At 48.8% G+C, this 14,208-nt stretch overlaps 1 protein-coding gene across 1 annotated transcript; it reads left to right on the top strand.

Moving 5' to 3' along the window:
• The first annotated feature begins 6,297 nt into the window (after positions 1-6,297).
• Positions 6,298-12,422, top strand: GNA15 (G protein subunit alpha 15). The gene is made up of 7 exons (XM_073324110.1): positions 6,298-6,691; positions 8,172-8,356; positions 9,249-9,403; positions 10,307-10,435; positions 10,906-11,035; positions 11,316-11,469; positions 12,120-12,422. Exons 1-7 carry the CDS (start codon positions 6,544-6,546, stop codon positions 12,353-12,355), a joined length of 1,137 nt encoding a protein of 378 aa, XP_073180211.1. The 5' UTR covers positions 6,298-6,543; the 3' UTR covers positions 12,356-12,422.
• The last annotated feature ends 1,786 nt before the right edge of the window (positions 12,423-14,208 follow it).

The following is a 14,208-nucleotide window of genomic DNA, read 5'->3' as shown; positions in this document are numbered from 1 at the left end:
ACAATCCACTAAATATAAACCAAACGTGGTGGATTGATTTCTTGCTACTTCCTCTTGGGAGATGTATTGGCCAAGGCTATTGAGTGCATTTCCTCTGTGCCCACCAGATGTCGCTAGTAGCACTCGGGCAGCTACAGCATCACCCTGAATTCCTGATATCAAGAATGATGCATCACGATCATGAGCACTTGGAATGGTAGGCTTTTGAAGACCCGGACTGATCTCTTGCACTTAAGGCAATTGGTCACAGGCAGAGACAGGCCTTTAAAACATGGTTATGGAATATTTCTTCCAATTAACAGAGTTAGACAAAAGTGCCCTTTGGGACAGCGACTGTTCTCTTTGTACAGTGCCTAGTGCGATGGGATCCTGGTCGTTGAGTGCAACTCCTAGGTGCCACGATGACATTACCACTTGCGCTGTTGATTTAATTGCAGTAAACTCATGCAATTAACTAAAAAGAAATTAATCGTGATTAATCGCAGTTTTAATCGCACTGTTAAATAACAGAATACCAACTGAAATTTATTAAATATTTTGGATGTTTTTCTACATTTTCAAATAGATTTCAGTTACAACACAGAATACAAAGCATACAATGCTTACTTTATATTTTTACTACAAATATTTGCACTGTAAACATGATAAAAGAAATAGTATTTTTCAATTCACCTCATACAAGTACCATAGTCCAATCTCTTTATCGTGAAAGTGCAACTTTACAAATTTAGATTTTTTTGTTACATAACTGCACTCGAAAACAAACAATGTAAAACTTTAGAGCCTACATGTCCACTCAGTCCTACTTCTTGTTCAGCCAATCGCTAAGAGAAACAAGTTTGTTTACATTTACGGGAGATAATGCTTCCAGCTTCTTATTTATAATGTCTCCTAAAAGTGAGAACAGGCATTCACATGGCACTTTTGTAGCTGGCATTGCCAGGTATTTACATGCCAGATATACTAAACAGTCGTATGCCCCTTCATGCTTCCATGCTAATGATGCTCGTTAAAAAAAAAAAATCATTAAATTTTGACTGAACTCCTTGGGGAAGAATAATATGTCTCCTGCTCTGTTTTATCCGCATTCTGCCATATATTTCATGTTACAGCAGTCTCAGATGATGACCAGCCCATGTTCGTTTTAAGAACACTTTCACTGCAGATTTGACAAAACACAAAGAAGGTACCGATGTGAGATTTCTAAAGCTAGCTACAGCACTCGACCCAAAGTTTAAGAATCTGAAGTGCCTTCCAAAATCTGAGAGGGACGGGGTGTGGAGCATGCTTTCAGAAGTCGTAAAAGAGCAACACTCTGATGTGGAAACTACAGAATCCAAACCATCAAAAAAGAAAATCGACCTTCTGCTAGTGGCATCCGCTGGTGGATAATGAAAATTAACATGTCAGTCTGCTATGCTTTGGATTGTTATTGAGCAGAATCCCTTATCAGCATAGACCCATGTCCTCTGGAATAGGGGTTGAAGCATGAAGGGACATATGGATCTTTAGTGCATCTGGCATGTAAATATCTTGCAACGCCGGCTAAAACAGTGCCATGCGAAGGCCTGTTCTCACTTTCAGATGGCATTGTAAATGAGAAGCGGGCAGCATTATCTCCTGCAAATGTAAACTGACTTGTTTGTCTGAGCGATTGGCTGAACAAGAAGTAGGACTGAGTGGACTTGTGGGCTCTAAGGTTTTATATTTTATTTTTGAATGCAGTTTTTTGTACATAATTCTACATTTGTAAGTTCAACTTTCATCATAAAGAGATTGCACTACAGTACTTGTATGTGGTGAATTGAAAAATACTGTTTCTTTTGTTTTTACAGCACAAATATTTATAATAAAAATAAAGTGAGTACTGTACATTGTTCTTTGTTGTAACTGAAATCAATATATTTGAAAATGTAGAAAACATCCAAATGGTATTCTATTATTGTTTAACAGTACAATTAATCATGATCAATTTTTTTAATCACTTGACAGCCCTAATTACTACTATTAATAGAAGCAAAGGTGTAAAACTATGAAGTCTAGTGTTCCAACCCTCCCTCCCTTCTGTGCATTATTTTGGAAGGGCCATTTCACTGTATTTTAGGAAAGCCTGGGGAACCCTTCTTAACAGAACTGCAAAGTAAAAATGAAAATGGAGGGGGTCTGTGGTGGGGAGAACTTCTGTGCTCAATACCCCACTAATCATAACATTTTAAAAATTGTTTAACTTTTCTTCTATGAAAATCCCTTTTGGCACTGCTTCACTTAAGTTATCTACCACAGTTGGCAGGAGGTCACATTCCTTGCCCTGAAGAGTTTACACCTGCAAATAGCCGCTGTCTCAGGGAAACCTGTACTGTCCCTCATGCATTTGCTACCTTCAAACAGTTCACGCTACATATACCATCTTCAGCACCAAGTGAATTTCCAAGGAAGAAAATTACACAAGGCTGTGACCTAATCCTGGAAACCTCTCTCCGTGTAAACGGTCCTGTTACCTCACATGAGGAGCCTCATTGAGGTTAAGAGATACAGGAGGAGATGGAAGTTTTCAGCAGAACAAGTTGCAACTTACAAACAGCCTGGCTAGAAATTATTTGTATTGTGGTAATACTTAGGAGCCCCCATTTTAGACTAAGACCTAATTGTACTAGGTGCCATGTAACCAGAAAACAAAAAGGCAGTTGTTACCCAAGAGTTTCCAATCTATCTGAGCCGGCTTACTGGTCTTTTCTGAATAATACCTCTTAACAGCCTGTTTAGAAATCTGGGTTTAACTCCGTTTTTGCTTTGCAGTTCTCTGTTAAAAACTGAGATTGAAGGTTTTAAAGAAACCTTAACAAATAGGAGTGCCTGTCTCAACTGAGCAGCTCCCTTACTCTGCCTAGTAAGTTGCTAATTCAGTCTTCCATTAGGAAAGCACTTCAGACACATGTATACTAATTGAAGTGTCCGTTTTAGAAAGACTTTTTGGAAGAACAGAAGCTGCTACTGGCCAAAAGAGGGCAGCAGGTGCTCACAAACTCTCCAGCCCAATCCTGCTCCCATTGAAGCAGATTTCAAAAAAATATCCTTGTTGAAGTCTGTGAAAGCAGGATTGGGCCCAGCACTGTCCTCGACAAAAACCACTAATCACTTTGATTACAGCCTATTTTCTGCCCATCAGGCTGGCTCCGAATGCTCTCTAAGGAGTTTGAAACATGTGGAAAAACTTGAAATTACTTTAGATGGTAAATGTCTTGAGGCAGGGACTACATTTCCATTGGGCATGCATACAGTGTCTTGCACCGTGAGGTCCTGGTTGGGGCTCCTAATCGCCAATACAACACACATAATAAGGATCGTAAAGGCTGTTCTTACATGACGGGGAGATGAACAGTAGACAAAAGTAAAATTTCAGATCGGATTCATTATCACTACCTTGTAACTTGAAAAAGTCAATTGACAAATACTCTTTGAAACTTTAACTCTGAAGACAAAGGAGAATGTTGTGGTTTTTTTTCCCCTTGAAATCTGGCACCTTTCAGCTCAAATGAATGTTCCACACCCAAAATAACAGAGAGGCGTTAAAATGAGGCTTCAGAAGGGAAGCGGGTTGCAGCTGTGGGTCTGATTTATAAAGGTTTTTAGACACCCAACTCCCTTAGCACCTGGTGGTCTTTTTCACCATCTTTGTAAATCTGGCCCCTTTTCTGTAACTGTCCTTCGATAATTCTAGTGTTTCATAACAATCTACTTGTGCTGGATTTTCCCTGTTGTAAACTTGACGGTCTCCTCTCTCTATATGCTGACAGAACACTAGTGTGGTAAAATTCAAGAATTAACAAACTATGAAACCAAATGGATAAGAGAGAGACAGTTCTTATGGTCATCCTTTTGTTTCTATAGAGACTTCTCTTACTCTGCCCTATACCTATAATTCAGGTCGACCTAGCTACATCACAACCTAGCTGTGAAAATTTTTTGCACCCTGTGCAACGTACTTAGGTCAACCTAACACCCCCCAATCCGTGTCCCCTCCCCAGCCACAGCTACCTTAACAGACAAATTTTTCCACTGACCCAGCCACCACCTCTTACATTGACGGAAGGGTTTGCACCCCTGCAGGAAGCCTCCACTTGGCAGCGTAGCACCGTATTGTAGCCATACCCTTGTTTCCTCACCTGCCTGACTGCCTCCAGCCCATCCTCGTTGCTTGGGCATGAATCATGCTTGGTGCATCAGCAGTCCAGACATCCTGTCAGATTTCTGGCATCCCTGAAGGCCGAAACTTTAATCCTTTCCTTCTGGGCAGCTGGTTTTTCTCACAAATCACTGCAACTGTCAGTTATAGGCTGATGCAGTGCAGAGTAAAGAGGAGTTTTAATTGTGATAGGGGCTGAATAAGAGAAACACTCCTTCTGTGGATGCTTGTTTGAATCTTTGCCAAAATTTTGGCCTGGAGATCCCATGACGACAAGTCCTTCAACGGAGGGTCCCAATATGGGTCTGATTTCTTCCTTTTAAAAAAAAAAAAATTATTTCCACTGGCATTGGAAATAGGACAGGCTTTTGTAATGAATCTTCTTTCCGGTTCTCAGCAAATCCAGGATGCTTAGACGTGCGCCTGGAAAAATAAAACCCAAACTGAGCTTGTCGATTCCAAGCGGGCAGATGTCCCCAGTTACAAACCTCCTGCAAACTATCAGCACTGAATGTTCACTCTCATTGGTTAATGCAGACTTAATCCCTTCTCACTTCTCTGGTTCAGTGTTGAAGAACCTCACTGGTGTGCAAGGGGGAATTGAAAGCTCTCCCTCTGACTGCCCGTGCTTGTCTTGGGGTTATGTAGAAGGCAGACCAGTCAAACCAGTCCTGTTTACAGGCAGGAAGTTCCCATGCGTATAATCTGAACTTGTAACTTCAAGACACTTGCATTTTGTATTTTTTTCATTTCAAGTTTTCAACAGTTTCTTGACTCGCTTCTCATTTAATTCCCCACCGAGTGTGTTTCACTTCCATTGTGAACAAGTAGAACCCAAACTAGCCTGGCCCTCCACAGGCATGCATGAATCATCACCAGTGATTTCATGGGCTCTCGCAGCTAGTAGAAGCCAAGGGATGGCTGTTTTATGGGCTGCTGTTACCATTCTTACTCAAATCAAGTGGTACCTTACTCTGTCCCTAGTCCCATTGATTCTGTTAGGGATACTTGCAGAGTCCGATAGTTCTCAGCATGTGTAAGGGTAACGCAATTAGCCCTAAGTGCCTAGAGTGAGGGACAGTGACTGGATTCCTAGTTCTGTTGCTGGTTCTGCCGTGGACTTCCTGTGGGATTTATGGGCAAGTCACTTACCCTCAACCACTTCAAACAGGGCAGTTGAGAGGCTTAATTTGCTGCTGTTTCAGCAGCACTCTGAGAGCCTTAGGTGTAAGGTGCTGTGCAATGCAAAGAATGATCTTTCTGCAAAATGTTTGTGCTCTATCCGCCAATGAGTGGGGATGGAACATGTGGTAGAAATTGAAAGGCGGTTGTCACAGTGCAGAAGAGAATGCTCACCACATGGGCGGGGTGGCCTGTCATCTGAAGAACTCAACGCTTTAGATGTCTGAGATTCCGTTCCGCTCCCCTCTTTGGGCAGGAGGATCTGTGATGTACAGGGGGGAAGGAGAGAGCTGTTTGCGCATAGGGGATTCCCCCCCCCCCCCAAGCTGTCTTATGTGAGCAGGGTGTGGGAGTTTCAGTACTTCTCTGGGTTAGTCCAGACCTGTTGCCCAGGCCTGAGAAGGAGGGTGGGGTAGGTGGTGAGTTTCTCAGAATGGGAGGGTTTCTTATGCATCGCTGTTCCTGACACAGAGAGCTCCCTTATGGTTTAAGCAAGAGGCAACCTAAATATCTCTGTCTTGGAAACTGGATTTGTCTAAGGACTGACGAGCCAAGGCATGTTTCAGAGAGGCTGAATTTCGGTTTGAGAAGGATATTTTAATCCTCATCCTGGGGGAATTTTAAATCAAGATCACTTGAACGCTTCTTGGAACAGAGATTCCACCCCCCCGACCCCGTCCTTTCTGGTTGGGTTTGTTTTTCTGATGAAATTTGAAACACCTGCCTCGACGAGACGTTCTGCTTTCCCTTTGTCACCAGAAACCAGCCACTCTGCAGCTAACTTTTGCAGAGCTGTCGAACATTATGGTTTTCTTCGGGGTGGGGGGGACGAAGAGGTGTAGAGATGTATCTTTGCCAGAAATGGCAGGAAAAGAGGCGTGCATGAATTGAATTAATGTCCGGTCTCGGGGGATAAGTAATCCCCCCACCAGAAACCTTTGCTACCGCAGTTCTCAGAGAAGCTGAGTGCAGAGACCCCAGCCACAGAGGTTGGAGCATGTGTGATTAAGGGCTCACCAAGCATTCCCGAGCCCAGTTTAAAAGGGCACCGTGGTGGGTACATTCTGCCTTGCTCCCACCAGGATTCCTCTATATTGGGAGGCAGCATTACTTCTCTGTGCTATAAAGTGTGGCATTTCTCTCTGCTTTCCCCATCGGGATCAGATCTTTCCCACACCATGGCTTGGTGTTTCTGCTGTTGTCAGAAGTGCCCTTATTTCCTGTCGGAAGAAGATAAAGCTGCTGTTGTGTTAGATAAAGAAATCAACAAAATACTGAGAGACCAGAAAAAGCGAGACAGGATGGAGCTGAAGCTACTTCTACTAGGTGAGTTACTCTGTGGCCCACGCAGCTTTGTTTACACAGGATGACAGTTTGGCGGAGAACATGGGGGAGGGGAGCCATAATGAGGGATTTATGCATTGTAGCCAAAGGGAAGGAAGGATGGCGGGTCTCCCCCAAATCTCTGTTGTCCAAAGGTTTCCTTCACTCCTACTCTCCAACCCTCATCCAACCTGCATTGGAGAAACTGCTTTTGCCGTTGTATGGGAGAGTTGTTGTAGATGAATACCAGGCTTGCTCCAAGGGGAGCGTACGGCCTCCACCGGTCCCTGCTGCTCAGGAAAGAGGAGTTCAAACTGGAACAGGTTCAGAGGAAGGCTACCAGGATGGTCAGGAGACTGGATGCCCTGTCTTATGAGAGGAGATGAGAGCTTGGCTCGTTTAACCAGCAAAACAAAGGCTGAGTGGGGATCTGATTGCTCTCCCTAAATACGTCGTGGGCGGGTATGTGTGTGTAAAAGCCAGGGAGATATTTCAGCTAAAGGAGAATATTAGCAGAAGGACAAATGGGGTAAACTGGCCATGAATCAACTTAGGCTGGCGATGAGAAGAAGGTTTCTAACCATCGGGGGAGGAAGGTTCTGGAACAACCTCCCCAGGGGAGTAGTGGGGGCAAACAACCTAATTAGCTTCAAGACAGAGCTTGATGGGTCTCTGAATGAGATTCTATGATGGGGTGACCTGGGATTAGCAGGGGACTGGACTGGTGGCCAGGAGGCCCCTTCCAGCCTATGGAACCAAGGGCTAGATATACTAGCCTTGGTCTCAGATCCCTTGTTAATGGGACAGAGTCAGCTGGCATTCCCAGGTGGTGCGCTCTTTAGTGCCGGCGAAAGGAAGAATTGGCCCGACAGTCCCAGAATCTGAAGTCTCCAGGCATCTCCAGGGCTGGTAGGAGAGCTCAGAATTCAGAACCCCTTCAACCCGTGTCCTCTCTGCTGTTGCTTTTCCATGTGGAAAAGAATTGAGAGGCTCACCCGACAGGAAATGCACTTCTCCTGCAGCCTCATGGAGAGACAGCAATAGGATAGTTAAAATTGGGGGGGAGGGGGAGGACATGTGATCTCCCTCTCCCCCTCCTTGATGGAGGCATATCCCAGGGGGAGGAATAGCTCGGTGGTGTGAGCATTGGCCTGCTAAACCCAGAGTTGTGAGTTCAATCCTTGAGGGGGCCATTTCGGGATCTGGGGCAAAAATTGGGGATTGATCCTGCTTTGAGCAGGGGGTTGGACTAGATGACCTCCTGAGGTCCCTTCCAACCTTGATATTCTATGTCGCAGACCATTTCCTGTTGCAACCTCCCAGATTTGGCATGGTCAAACAGTCTGTCTGTGGGGCCAGGGAGTGGCTATGAAGTACTTGCCCCTTGACTCTTGATAGTGGGTGACCCTCAGGTTCCCCACCAGGTTCATGACCCCATCTCCCCGAGGAAGTCTAAGGTCTCTCTCCTGTCTGAGGCCAACAGGCACTGGGGAAAGCGGGAAGAGCACGTTCATCAAACAGCTGCGGATAATCCATGGGGCGGGCTATTCAGAAGAGGATCGCAAAGACTTTGCCAAGCTGGTGTATCAGAACGTCTTTGCCTCCATGCAGGCCATGATTGGAGCCATGGAGACTCTGCAGATCCCTTACGCCCGGCCAGAGAACGTGGTAAGTACGGAGGGCGGCCCAGACAGGGAGACCCCTGCCAGTCAGCTGCTGGATGGGGATTGGAAGCAGCGGGATGCCCCGAGCCAGCCTGGGTGTAAATCGACTTAGCGCCGTTGCAGATAATGGAGTGGTGCTGATTGACATCAGCTGAGGATCTGAGCCCCACCTACCTGGAAGGCTGGAGCCTAGTAGAATGCAGCGACACCCCCCTGTTTTTGTCCAGGGAGGAGCCCGGCCAGTCCGCACAGGAGAGCCAAGGGCAGTTGGTGCAAAGCAAAGGGAGGTGTCACAACAGGCCAGTGTATTCCAGAGTGGTTCTGTCAAGAGCTGGAGGTTGAGCGAGCGGCCCCTCTTCGCTCCATGGCAGGAGCAATGGCTCCTTGTCCAGGGAAGAGAGACGCATGGTCCCCCAAGGCTGAGGAGACTAGAAAGGAATTTTTCTGCTTACTGACTTCCTGCGCGAGCTGGAGCAGGTCACTTGGCTGCCCCGTGCCTCAGTTTCTCCTCTGTGAAATGGGAATACTAGCACTGCCTTCCCTCCCCAGGGGACCGGTGAGGATAAATGCATTAAGGACCAGGTGATGCTCAGATCCTACAGTAATGCAGGCTGTGCGTGTGGATGGAAAACTGAGCCCTAGGTTACGTGGCTAGGGCTAGACAGCGAATCAGAGGCAGGGCCCTGACTAGAACCCAGGAGTCCTGGCCCCTTGTCTCCTGGTCAGTGCACTAGGCTGTACTCCCTTTGTTAATATAACCCCCAGGCCTGCGCTGTTCTGATTTGTCCTTGCAGAGAGGGGAGAGAAGTTTTTTCTGGAAGTTTCCAAGAAAGCAGCTGCTCCCCCTTTATATAACTTTCCCCCCTCCCCATCCCCCCCATTTCTCCTGCTTCTAGGAAAACGCCAAGCTGGTCATGGGGGTAGATGCTTCGAAGGTGGCGGCCTTGAACAGGCCATACACAAACGCCATTGAGCGCCTATGGAGGGACGCGGGGATCCGGACCTGCTACGAGAGACGGCGGGAATATCACTTACTGGACTCAGCCCTGTAGTGAGTCACCCCTGCAGGCTGTAACGAGCACTGCTGCTCCTGCTGGGTGACACATCAAACAGCTTTCCCAGGGTTTCAATTTGCCTTGCGGTCGAGGTTTCTGGGACGAAAAGGGGTTTTGTGGGAGAGGCGGTGTGACCTGCTGCGTAGGGCACTGGGCTGGGAGTCAGGAGACCTGGGTTATTCTCAGCCTGACCTGCTCTATGACCTTGAGCAAGTTACTGCTCCTCTCTGTGTCTGTCTCCTCTTCCACCTATCCTGTCTATTTTAGCCTGTAAGATATTCAGGGCAGAGGCTGTCTCTTACGATGTGTATGTACAGCACCTTGCGCAGCAGGGTCTTCGTGTCTGCTGGGCACTCTGGATGCTGTGGTAATACACTCAATAAACCCTATTATATGTTAATGTATTTTAAATTTTTCTTTAGATATTTAAACACACTCGTTTTTGGTTTTGTGCTTGGTCCACGGCCTGAAGTAGCAACGAATCATAAGTCTCCTGAGTCCACCCAGATGCCGGATCCTCCCAGGTGTCTTCCAGCCTAACTCCTTGACCAAAGCACCTGAAATGTTAGGGTGCTTCTCTGAACTGACATTCTCTGGGTTTTGCCCATCAGTGATAAATGGCTCCAGGCTGCCGCAAGCTCTGCCCAGACTGTTACGCCTTCATAGGAAGGGGTAATGGTTGTGTGGTTAGAGCACAGGGCTGGGAGTCAGGACTCGGGCGTTCTCTTCCCTGCCCTGCCTCTCTCCACGTCTGTCTTCGCTTCCCCTCCCATCTGCGGAAATGGGGACACGATCGCTGCCTTACTGTAGGGCTGAGTGTTCTGTAAAGTGCTTTGAGGTCCTCTCGGATGAGATGCCCAAGGGACTGACTTCCTCCTCGTTTCCTGGCTGTTTTGCAGTTTTCTGTCCAGCCTGGAGCGTATCGCGGACGACTGTTATGTCCCAACAGCGCAGGATGTCCTGAGGAGCCGCATGCCGACGACCGGCATCAGTGAATACTGCTTCTCGATGCAGAAGATGATCTTAAGGTGAAGCTGCTGCAAAGCAGTCAGACCTGCATGGGGTTCCCTGCCCTGTCTTTGCTGCTGTTCCGGCACGGATCCAATCCAGGCCATGTCCTCTATGTGCAAGTGAGGCGTCATGTAAGCAGCTAGGTTAGGAGCTCCTGGTTCCAATCGAGCTGGATGGTAACAGAACCTGATAGCCCAAGACCAAGAGCCCGGGATGTATCTCTAATCTGCCTTCCTCACAGTCATGCCTCCTACCCACTCCAGCTTCAGGCAGGTGAATCCCACCCCTGGTGTTGCTGTGTGCTGTGGAGTTGCTATCCTCCACCCCAGAGCTGACTGCTTGTCGCTGTTGCTACACCCAGCTTTGACACGCCTTCTGGGGCAAAGGGAGTCCTGTAAATGCTGCAGACATACTAGGAGTCGGTGCCTCTCTGACGCTGTGTGTGACAGGTGCCAGCTAACGCCCCTGTACTCCCGGCTCCCTGTAGGATCGTGGACGTGGGTGGGCAGAAGTCGGAGCGCAAGAAGTGGATACACTGTTTCGAAAACGTTATTGCCCTGATTTATCTGGCTTCCCTCAGCGAGTATGACCAGTGCCTGGAGGAGAATAGCGAGGAGGTAAGGAGTCCTAAGGAGATGTGCCGGGGTGGGGGGGCGATTAAACCAGTAACCTTCCCTGCCACAAGACCTGGGGGTATATATCTCACTAGCAAGCATGTCTGGAGGGGCTCCGTTCTCTACTCAGATGTCTGACTCAAGGGACTGCCTCCTTCCCTGCATCTGGGCTACTGTGTTCCTTGCCTGAGTCCTCTTTGACTCACACAGGGCATTCTGGGAGCAAAGGGGGCTGAGGAGAGGGCTGATGGGTGTCATCTGTGTCTCCCACCCCCGGGTGCAGAATCGGATGAGGGAGAGCCTGGCCCTGTTCAGAACCATCCTGGAGCTGCCCTGGTTCCAGAGCGCCTCCGTGATCCTCTTCTTAAACAAAACTGACCTCCTGGAGGACAAGATCACCCACTCGGACCTGGCTGCTTACTTCCCCAGCTTCCCAGGTAACTCCCGCCTCGAGGTGCCGTGGGGGCTCTCCAGAAGCAGAGCACGTGCTCGTAGAGAGCAGCTCTGGAGCAGATCGCCCCCACTGTCTGTTACAGAAAGAGCCACAAGCGAACTTCTCCCCAGTGGTCCTCCCGCACTCAAGCCATCGCAGAGACCATAATTCCATCCACCGCTGCTTTGTTACTGGGTTACTTGCTTTATTGGCATGCAGAGAAACGGGGCAGGGTGGGGGGGGGATGACCCTGCATGTATCTTCTGCCCTTACTCTGGTCCAAAATAGCCCAGGCTCCAGCTGGTAACATGTAAACCTCTCTCACTAACTCTGCATGTGTGGGGAGGGTTCCCAATCAGGGACTGCTCTGTAGGCTCTCTGGGGCACAGGCTGTTGTCTTTGCTATTTATTGGCTCAGCAACTAGCACAATGGGATGCTGCTCTTTGACTGGGGGGGTTGCCCGGCACTGGCTTAAAATGAATAATCAAGGTTTTGTTGCCATAGACCAAAGGGGGACTGCCCCGTCCACAGTCACTCGTACAGAGAATGCCGTGACCGCCACGACCGTGACTTCCCGTTCTGCCCCGTGTGACGGAGCCAGCCTGGCTTTCTGTGGCAAAGCCCTGCTGAGGTCTGTTCTTGTTCTACGTCAGGACCCAAGCGGGATGCGGAGGCGGCGAAGAAGTTCATTCTGGAGATGTACGTGGACACGTACAAGCGATGCTCAGCTGTCCACCGTGACGCAGGGCAGAGACCCTCCAAGTTGGCCTCCAGATGCCTCTACCGCCACTACACCTGCGCCACGGATACGCAGAACATCCGCAAGGTCTTCAAGGACGTCAGGGATGTGGTCTTGGTTGGCTATTTGGACGACATCAACCTGCTGTGATGGGAAGGGCTCAGGCCAGGTCCGTGCCCGGCAGCGACATCACGGTGCTTGGCGTTGCCAGGTCACAAGGGGACGAACCAGCTGGGGGTCGGGACAACGGACGTTGGCGGCTGCTGCTCGTAAAGCACACTTGGAACGTTCCCCTGATGCTGTGTTTGGACGGGCGCAGGCCTGGGGCTGGGAGCGCGTGTGGGGAACGGTCTCCCTTGGTTCTGCCTCGGCTCAGAGGTCTGTGGAGCCGCCTTTCTCACGGCATCCTGCCAGAATCCCTGCCGAGCTGCCTGCAGAGCATCCTCTCGGGCTTTCTCTAGGGGTCAGTTTTACCCCTTTCTGTGGGAGATGGGCCCAAAGCCCAGCACTGATGGGGGATTGGCTCCTATGATGGCTTGTGGCTTCTTCAAGGGCTATTTTCTCCATCCCTTCGTGCTGGTGGAGGGGCTGCTTCTTGCCGGGACGCTGGGCCCAGCTTTGTTTTTATTGTCAGGGGTTTTTTCATGGGGATTTGGCCCTAGGAATATGTGCTGGATTGAGAGTCTCAGAGACCAAACTTCCCTGTTTATCCACAGCCCTGGGGTAGCCTTCCCCAGCATTGTCCAGCCAAAGTCCTGCCCCTCTGACCTACGGGGTCACCTGTAAGGATGAGAGGGGAGTTAGACCACCGTGGCTCATTCAGTCGTTGGCCTCCTCTGCTTTCCTGCAGGGAAATAGGTAGCAACTCCAGCTCAGCGGGAGAAGAGAAGCCACAGCTGCCGGGTTGGACTCTGCCAGGGAGCTGCCGTGTGTGTGTGTGTGGAATCTCTCTTGCTCCCAGGAGTCTCTAGCCTACCAAGGCATCGTGGTGAACGGCACCTCGTGTTCTGATGTTCAGAGGAAGGCATGAGTGGCGACGTGAGCGAGTCTCTCTTCTGGCGGGAGGACAACCACCTCCTGGAGAAGGAGTGGGAACTTCTCCAGAGGGAGCTGGGGCAGGTGTCCGGTCCCACCGTCCGCAAAACCATCTCCCCAGACAGGAGACCCAGCATGAGCCTCTGCGCATGGGCATTCAGCCAGAGCGGAGGGGTGAACTGAATAGGGACTGTTGTGAAGGCCACTTTATGAAACAATCTTCATGGAGGTGGGGGGAAATTATGTAACCCCCCCATCAATTCTCTTATGTTTGTCTGCAGTTCTCTTCCTTCTGGTATCTGCAAACCACACTACAGCACCTCCTTAAAGAGCCTCCTAGTTCAGAGGTTCTCAAAGATTTGTATTGGTGACCCCGTTCAGACAGCAAGCCTCTGAGTGTGACCCCCCCTTTATACATTAAAACCACATTTTTAAATATTAAACATTATTCTAAATGCTGGAGGCAAAGCGGGGTTTGGGGGTGGAGGTGGACAGCTCGTGACCCCGCCACGTAATAACCTCACAACCCCTGGAGGGGACATGACCCCTGGTTTGAGAACCACTGTCTAGTTCATACGTCATGTTGTCTGGGCCTCAGTTTCCCCATTTGCAAAATGATGGGGACATATGGAGCATTTGGCAATTGGTGACTGTAGTTAACAATGTGGTGGCTTACCTCTACCGGTGAGGGCATTTAACCATCAAACCAAACTCCACAGGGCAGTGGTGGATTCTCCATCCCTGGATGTCTACAGATCAAGACTGGATGCCTTCTTGGAAGTTATTCTTTAGTCCAACATATGTCTGACTCAATACAGGGGTAACTGGGTGAAACTCTGTGGTGGTGAGATCAGACTAAATGATCTTATTATAGTTTGTTCTGGTCTTAAAATCTATGAAGCAGCTAGTTGGTGGATCATGTTGAGATAAATTTATTCTGGTTGTTTCTTAGTGCCCCGACTAAGTGC

Source organism: Lepidochelys kempii, chromosome 25 (assembly GCF_965140265.1).
Source record: "Lepidochelys kempii isolate rLepKem1 chromosome 25, rLepKem1.hap2, whole genome shotgun sequence".
Taxonomy (NCBI): Eukaryota; Metazoa; Chordata; order Testudines; family Cheloniidae; genus Lepidochelys; species Lepidochelys kempii.
This window is presented reverse-complemented; position numbering and strand designations above follow the sequence as displayed.